An 8,648-nucleotide genomic window follows, 5' to 3' on the forward strand; every position below is an offset into this window, starting at 1 on the left:
TTTTTTTTTTTTTTTGCCCTCTCAACCCAGCTTTTCCTGACTCTGGGAAGAACCAGGAAGAGAAGGCCGGGATGTTTTTATTAATTATGCCAGTGGAACAGACGTAAATAAGGACTTCCCACCAGGGCAAACCAGGCCATATGAGCACCAAAATATATACCACATCAAATGTAATTAGCTAAAAAATTTCAAGAGTAGTTTAAAGTTCCAGGATATATTTAAGACCTAAATACCTTACATCGCATACAAAATCAATATCAGGTACATTACAGACACCAAGGTGAAAAAGCAAAACAAAGAAAGGTTTAAAATGATAATCAAAATATCTCCATAACATAAAAACAAAAAAAACCTGAAAAGGACCACTAGCCATAAAAAACTGACAACAAAAAATACGGACAAACACATTTACATTAAAATGAAGAACTTCTGCTTAGCAAAAGAATTATTAAATGGGAAAAGATACTTGAAATACATGCATCCAACAAAGGGTTCACATTCAAAATATAGAACTAGAAAAAGATACTCATTTCAATAGAAAAATGGGCAAAGATTTCAAAGGTACTTTAAGATAAAGATGATATCCAAGTGGCCAAGATACGAAGAGGTATTCAATCTCATTAGCAATCAGGAAAACAAAGATTAAAACCACCTACAACTGGGCAGCGCCTGTGGCTCAGTTGGTAAGGCGCCAGCCCCATATACCGAGGGTGGCGGGTTCAAACCCGGCCCCGGCTGAACTGCAACCAAAAAATAGCCGGGCGTTGTGGCGGGCGCCTGTAACCCCAGCTACTCGGGAGGCTGCGGCAAGAGAATTGCTTAAGCCCAGGAGTTGGAGGTTGCTGTGAGCTGTGTGATGCCATGGCACTCTACTGAGGGCCATAAAGTGAGACTCTGTCTCTACAAAAAAAAAAAACCACCTACAACTACATGTTGTTTAAAATATATCATACAGGCTGGGTGAGGAGGTGTCTTATGCCTATAATCCTAGCACTCTGGGAGACTAAGGTGGGTGGACTGCTTGAGCTCAGAAGTTTGAGACCAGCCTGTGCAAAAGCATGACCCTTGTCTCACCAAAAAAAACAAAACAACACAAACACCAGAAAAATTAGCCAGGCATCCCAGCTACCAGGGAGGCTAAGGTAAGACGATCACCTGAGCCCAACTGTTTGACACTGCTGTGAGCTATGACTCCATCGCACTCTACCCAGGGCAACAGAGTAAGACTCTTTCTCAAAAATAAAATAAAATAAATCATATCAAGTATCAAGTATGGTTGTTGGTAAAGTACACTGTACATACACAAATAACTGAATCAAAAACTAATCAATAGGGCGGCACCTGTGGCTCAGTGAGCAGGGTGCTGGCCCCATATACCGAGGGTGGCGGGTTCAAACCCGGCCCTGGCAAACTGCAACAAAAAATTAGCCAGGTGTTGTGGTGGGCGCCTGTAGTCCCAGCTACTTGGGAGGTTGAGGCAAGAGAATTGCCTAAGCCCAAGAGCTAGAAGTTGCTGTGAGCTATGATGCCACTGCATGCTACTGAGGGCGACAACTTTGTCTCTAAACAAACAAACAAACAAAAACCCTACTCAACAACTACTCTGGCAAACTGCCTGGCTTTTGTGATGAAGATACATCTCCCAAGTTCCTACAGTTCAAATTCTATGCAAATACGCTCAAGACAACTACATAAACATGCATCAGTGAACTTAAAAAACAAAAAGCAGCCAGGTGCAGTGGATCATGCCTATAAACGCAGCACTCTGAGAGGCTGAGGAGGGAGGACTGCTTGAGCTTAGGAGTTCGAGATCAGCCTAAGCAAGAGCAAAACTCCTGTCTCTACTCAAAATAGAAAAATGAGCTTGGCCTTGTGGCAGGCACCCTGTAGTCCCAGCTACTTAAGAGGTTGAGGTAGGAAGATCACTTAAACCAGGCGTTGAGGTTGCTGTGGCCTGGGCAACAGAGTGAGACAAAACAAATGACCCCCCCCCGCCCCGATATTTATAAAATCATTCTTCATAATAGCCAAACCCTGCAATCTAAATGTCAATTGTAAATATCCAAGATGGAAGAAAAACTTGTATATTCATGCTGAGTATTATTCAATAAAAGCCAAATATAAGATATATGTGAGATAATTCAATTTATTAAAGCTCAAAAATGGGTAAAACTAAATTCTAATATTTAGGGATATAAACTTACATGGTAAAACTACAAATGTCAGTGTTAACATTTCTATCAAGTTTAAGATGGTAGGTAGTTGTGATGTGTAGATGCAGGTGGGAGGAGGCTTCTGGGATGCTGGCAATGTCTGTCTTGTGCTGGGGGGCAGTTACGAAGATCTTTGTTTAAAAATATTTCATTTTATCTTATGTATCTTTTCATCAAATCTAGTTATATTTCACAATAAAAAAGGAAAAACTCTCTCCAAAGGAGAGAAAATCTAAAGAAAATTCTAAGAATGTTACTCAAAGAGATTAACTTCAATTTGTTTTTCTTTTCTTAGAGCTAGGGTCTTCTATGTTCCCCAGACTGGATTTGAACTAGGCTCAAGGAATCCTCCTTCCTCAGCCTTTCAAGTAGATGAGATTATAAGGCACGCACAATGGTGAAGGCTTCAGGGAGATTAACTCTTAGTCTTAGAAAGAGTAATGGGGCCAGGCTTGGTGGCTCAAGCCTATAATCCCAGCACTCTGGGAGGCCGAGGTGGTGGATCATCTGAGCTCAAGAATTCAAGACCAGCCTGAGCAAGAGTGAGACTCCCCCCTTTCTACCAAAAATAGAAAAACCAGCTGGGCATTGTGGTGGGTGCCTGTAGTGTTAGCTACTGGGAAGGCTGAGGCAGGAGGATCACTTGAGCCCAATATATATATATATATATATATATATTTTTTTTTTTTTTTTTTTTTGAGACAGACCCTCAAGTTGTCACCCTGGGTAGAGTGTCGTGGTACCACAGCTCACAGCAACCTCTAACTCCTGGGCTCAAGCGATTCTCCTGCCTCAGCCTCTCAAGTAGCTGGGACTACAGGCACCCGCTACAACGCCGGGCTATTTTTTGGTTGCAGCCATCATTGTTGTTTGGCAGGCCCAGGCTGGATTCAAACCCGCCAGCTCATGTGTATGTGGCTGGCGCCTTAGCTCCTTGAGCCACAGGCCCTGAGCCCAAGATTTTGAGGTTACTGTGAGCTATGATGCCATAGCACTCTACCAAGGGTGACAAAATGAGACTCTGTCTCAAAAAATAAGTGAATGGCAGTGGTGCCTGTGACTCAGTAAGTAGGGCACCAGCTCCATATACCGAGGACAGCGGGTTCAAACCCAGCCCCAGCCAAACTGCAACAAAAAATAGCTGGTCGTTGTGGTGGGTGCCTGTAGTCCCAGCTAGTCGGGAGGCTAAGGCAAGAGAATTGCCTAAGCCCAAGAGCTGGAGGTTGCTGTTAGCTGTGACTTCACAGCACTCTACTAAGGGCAACAAAGTGAGACTCTGTTTCTTAAAAAAAAAAAAAAGGGTGAATGAATAAATAAAAAGAGTAATGGAATAATTACACCCTAACACACTGTATTCTAAATTCTATGAATAAACCTTTGGCTTTACTGTTTGACTATCATTCTTCATTCAAGTTTTGAAACAGAAGGTGTAATTTTCAGATTATCAAATTACTCAATAAGTCAGGTAAATTCTAAATTTTTACACTTCCTACTTTTTTTTTTTTTTTTTGAGACAGAGTCTCACTTGTTCACCCTTGGTAGAGGGCTGTGGCTTCTTAGCTCACAGCATCCTCAAACTCTTGCGTTCAAGAGATCCTCTTGCCTCAGCCTCCCAAGTAGCTAGGACTACAGGTGCCCACCACAACGCCCAGCTATTTTTTTAGAGAGGGGGTGTTGCTCTTGCTCAGGCTAGTCTCTAACTTTTGAGCTCAGGCAATCCACCTGCCTTGGCCTCCCAAGTGCTGGGATTACAGGTGGGAGCCACCGTGCCCAGCCTATACTTCCTACTTCTTTTTTTTTTTTGTAGAGACAGAGTCTCACTTTATGGCCCTCGGTAGAGTGCCGTGGCCTCACACAGCTCACAGCAACCTCCAACTCCTGGGCTTAAGCGATTCTCTTGCCTCAGCCTCCCGAGTAGCTGGGACTACAGGCGCCTGCCACAACGCCCGGCTATTTTTTGGTTGCAGTTTGGCCGGGGCCGGGTTTGAACCCGTCACCCTCGGTATATGGGGTCGGTGCCCTACTGACTGAGCCGCAGGCGCCGCCCTACACTTCCTACTTCTAAACCTGATGTTTGAAATAGGTGTCCAGCATTGACTGAATAGTTATAAGGTAGTTTTAGATGAGATAATATGTAGAATATATCAAGATTTGGTTGCTTGGGGCCCGTAACACAGCGGGTATAGCACCAGCCACAACTATTGAGGGTGGCAGGTGCAAACCCAGACCGGGACAGCTAAACAACTGCAACAAAAAAATAGCTGTGTGTTGTGGCAACGCCTATAGTCCCTGCTACGTGGGAGGCTGAGGCAAGAGAATCACTTAAACCCAAGAGTTTGAGGTTTGCTGTGAACTATGACACCACAGCACTCTACGGAGGGCAACATAGTGACTTTCAAAAACAAAAACCAATTTGATTACTACAGGTTTTGCAAACATAATTAAGTTCCTAAAACCTGTTAAAACATTAATTCATACTGCCTAGGAAAAAGCACTGCTGGGGCAGCGCCTGTGGCTCAAGGAGTAAGGCACCGGCCCCATATACCAGAGGTGGTGGGTTCAAAACTAGTCCCGGCCAAAAACTGAAAAAAAAAAAAAAAAAAAGAAAAAGCACTGCTGGTTCAGTGCCTGTGGCTTAAGTGGCTAAGGCGCCAGCCACATACACCCGAGCCATCAGGTTCAAATCCAGCCTGGGCCCACCAAACAACGATGGCTGCAACCAAAAAATAGCCGGGCATTGTAGCAGGCGCCTGTAGTCCCAGCTACTTGAGAGGCGGAAGAGAATCACTTAAGCCCAGGAGTTAGAGGTTGCTGTGAGCTGTGAGCTGTGAAGCCACAGCACTCTACCCAGGACGACAGCTTGAGGCTCTGTCTCAAAAAGAAAGAAAGAAAGAAAGAGAGAGAGAGAGAGAAAGAAAGAAAGAAAGAAAGAAAGAGCACTGCTGTGTGGTGGCTTGGCGCCTATAGCACAGTGGTTACAGCGCTGGCCACATACACCAGGGCTGGTGGGTTTGAACTGGCCTGGGCCAGGTAAGCAACAATGACAATGGCAACAAAAAATAGCCAGGCATTGTGGCGGGTGCCTATAGTCCCAGCTACTTGGGAGGTTGAGACAAAAGAATTGCTTAAGCCTAACACTTTGAGGTTGCTGTGAGCTGTGATGCCATAACACTCTACCCAGGGTGACAGCTGTCTCAAAAAAAAAAAGAAAAAAAAGGAGTTATTTAGGAAACATTACTAGGCAAGTCTTTTACTAATCACCAAATACCATCATGCATCCCAAAATACAGTGGATTTGTAAATAGATGATAAAGCACTAACCTATAGGTGCTTTAATGAGGGAATGTGTCATGATGTTTCTCAAGGCAAAGAGGGAAGATCTGGGGTAGTCTCTGGTTTTTCATAGTACTTTTAAATATAGACAATGATTTATTTTAATTTATTTATTTTTTGAGACACAGTCTCACTGTCACCTGGGTAGAGTGTGGTGACATCATAGACATCAGCAACCTGACTCTTGGACTCAAGCAATCCTCTTGCCTCAGCCTCCCAAGTAGTTAGGACAGGTGCCTGCCACAATGCCCAGCTAGGCAATTAATTTTTTAAACTGCATAATTAATTCAATTATTTTTAGTAAATGTACAGAGTTGTGCAGCCATCACTACAATCCAATTGTAGGACATCTCATACTTCTCTTTTATGGTGTACAGTTCTGTAACATAAAGACTCTCCTGGTAAGATTTGTCCCAACATTAGAGCTTTTAAAAGGATCTACCACAGCATCCAAAAAAATGTCACTTAATGTGTACTTGTTTGATACTGCGAAATGACTGTGAACAGTTAAGGACTGAAAATATTTTACAGGTTCGGGCCGGGCATGGTGGCTCACGCCTGTAATCTCAGCACTCTGGGAGGCCGAGGCGGGTGGATTGCCTGAGTTCAGAGTTTGAGACCAGCCTGAGTAAGAGTGAGATCCATCTCTACTAAAAATAGAAAAACTGAGGCAAGAGGATCACTTGAGCCCAAGAGTTGGAGGTTGTTGTGAGCCATGACGCCATGGCACCCTACTCAGGGGGACAGCTTGAGACCCTAGCTCAAAAAAAAAAAAAAAAAAAAACTTTATAGGTATAGAAAATTTTCTTCCTATCCTTGAACCTCTCTCCCAACCCTGCCATACAGTTCCTTCTTCTACCAGATGTGGTATCTCACTTCCCCTAAGTATCCCAAACAGTTGAGATGTCCTTTGACATCTGGAGCTAAAGTTTTATTTTCTTTCTGGTTTCCTGGCAGAGCAAAAGGCCCAGCACGTGTGAACGGAAACAAAACCCCACACAGACTATAGCGATGCCAAATTCTATGTGTAGAGACACCTTCCTCCTCGTCCTCAACAGAGGTCTCTTCTCAGCGACCATCCAGGTGCTCACCCACCACTCCCCATATCTGCCTTCTGAACGAAAGTCCGGGATCAAACCTGAACCTTCCTTTCCCCTAGATTTCCAGAAACAGGGTCGTGGGGACAGCAGCAGCAAACACTTTCAAAGTACACCCTACAGAGATGGTTGCACAACAGACTTTGAGAAGGATTCCGGTTTAACAGGTAAATACCACACATGAGACAAGAGGTGATCTGCTCGACAGTGCCGACGGCATTTCGAGAATGTTTGCATTTGCACAGCAAACCCAAAGTTTTGGCAATTTAACTTGTGGCTCACCTGCGGAATATCGCGACGAGCTGAAATTGGTATTGTGAGCAAACGGGTGCTATGGAATCGACTAATCAGCCCTAAACTCAAACTAGGCGGAAAAATTCTTTGAATACTCCGGCTTTGTTTAGTGGGCAGACAACAGAACCGCCGAATTTCAGAGTCGGAAGACCCGTATCTCCGTGTTCTCCGGCCGGTTCTCGGACTTGAGGGGCGCCCCGCCCGCCGCGCACTCCGTCCTGTCGTTCCCCAGATTGAAGGCGCAGACCTCGGGGATGGAAGCCGGGGCGCCTCGAGGAGGCCGGGGCCCGGCCCGCGAAGCCGGGGCCGGGCGGGACGGAGGGGGAGCGGCCTCCCCGAGGACGACGGAGGGAGGGCGGGAGGGAGGCGAAGAGGCCGCAGCCGGCCGAGAGCTGGAGCAGCTCCGAGCAGGCGCCCGGCCTGGCCCGCTACCCCTAGGCCCGCCCGGCCGTACCTTTGGCGAGGGCTACGGTGGAGTTCTCGGTGTCGATGGTGTAGAGGATGCCCTCGTAGCGGATCTCCGCCTTAGAGATGAGGCTGATCTTGCTACCGATGTAAGGGGTGCCCCCGCTCATGGCGCCACCACCGCCGCCGCTCCGGGCCGCTCGCAGAGAGGCAGATCCCACGCCGCTGTCGCCGCTCCGCACGCCCGCTCGCTCCGTCGGCGCCTACAGCAGTCGCCTAAGACCCAACATGGCGGCGGCGCCGGCTCCGCTACCCTCCCCCAGCCTCCCGCCCTCTAGCCGCGGCGGCGGCGGCGGCGGCAGCGGCGGCGGCGCGGGGCATGCCGGGAGGGCGAGGCTGCGCTCTCGCGAGACTTGGCCGGCCGCGGGCGGCTGTGGCTCCTCTCTGATCTCGTATCCGGGTAAGCCTTACTCGGTCTGATCTACCCGGTTCCTGCTGGCCTTCCCAGTAACCCCTCCGGGAGGAGTTTTGGGGAGGGAAGGAGAAGTGCCTTATGTACCGTACCTGCACCCCGAGGGCAGGAGCGGAGACGCGGGTAGCCCTCCTTCTGACACAAGCTGCACCTTCCATTTCCAGGCGCATCGTAGCTTGTCTGGAGTCTTACATCTTTTGCAAAGGTGGGTCCCTCCACCTGGAAAGTTGTACACCCACCTCCACGCTTCTCGCGAGCTGCTGGTCATCCTCTTAAGACATTGTCCTTTCCTTTTTGAGGCAACTGCGCATCTCATGGAGCTCTCATGACCCTGTTAACAGCATCCATCGCCCAAAGAGTTTCCCCCTAGGTTGTTTCTAGAGCTGAGACTCCGTCACAAGGATTCAACTTTTTAGCCCTGCACTGTCCTTCTCTTTGTTTTTTGTTTTTTTGAGACAGAGTCTCACTTTGTCATCCTCGGTAGAGTGCCGTGGCGTCATAGCTCACAGCAACCTCAGACTCGGGCTCAAGCGACTATAGGCGCCTGCCATATAGTCAGGCAATTTTTAGAGACGATCTCGCTCTAGCTCAGGCTGGTCTCGATCTCGAGCTCAGGCAATCGCCCGCCTTGGCCTCCCAGAGTGTTGAGATTACAGGCGTTAGCCAGTCCAGCTCTTTTCAGATGGTGTGATCCAGGGTCATGGCTTTCAGTGCCTCAGTACACTGACCAATCCCAAGTATGTATAGCTTTGATAAGTTCTGTGAACTCCAGTTTCATGGAAACAGTACCCACTTCATTCTCTCCAGTTGTGTGTTGAATTGACATCTCAAACA

At 47.2% G+C, this 8,648-nt stretch overlaps 1 protein-coding gene across 8 annotated transcripts in view; it reads right to left on the minus strand.

Moving 5' to 3' along the window:
• The window catches only part of LSM14A (LSM14A mRNA processing body assembly factor), a 60,507-nt gene extending 52,791 nt beyond the window's left edge, over nt 1-7,716 (minus strand). For 7 of the 8 annotated variants that reach the window (XM_053608259.1, XM_053608257.1, XM_053608258.1 and 4 more), the window contains exon 1: nt 7,392-7,710. In XM_053608259.1, coding sequence (XP_053464234.1) covers nt 7,392-7,512 — 121 coding nt within the window. In that variant the 5' untranslated portion in view covers nt 7,513-7,710. Of the gene's footprint in view, nt 1-7,391 lie in introns of all 8 variants that reach the window. The other variant, XM_053608252.1, reaches the window with a different exon arrangement.
• Between the last annotated feature and the right edge of the window lie 932 nt (nt 7,717-8,648).

The sequence above is a fragment of the Nycticebus coucang genome, chromosome 10 (assembly GCF_027406575.1).
Source record: "Nycticebus coucang isolate mNycCou1 chromosome 10, mNycCou1.pri, whole genome shotgun sequence".
Classification (NCBI taxonomy): Eukaryota; Metazoa; Chordata; class Mammalia; order Primates; family Lorisidae; genus Nycticebus; species Nycticebus coucang.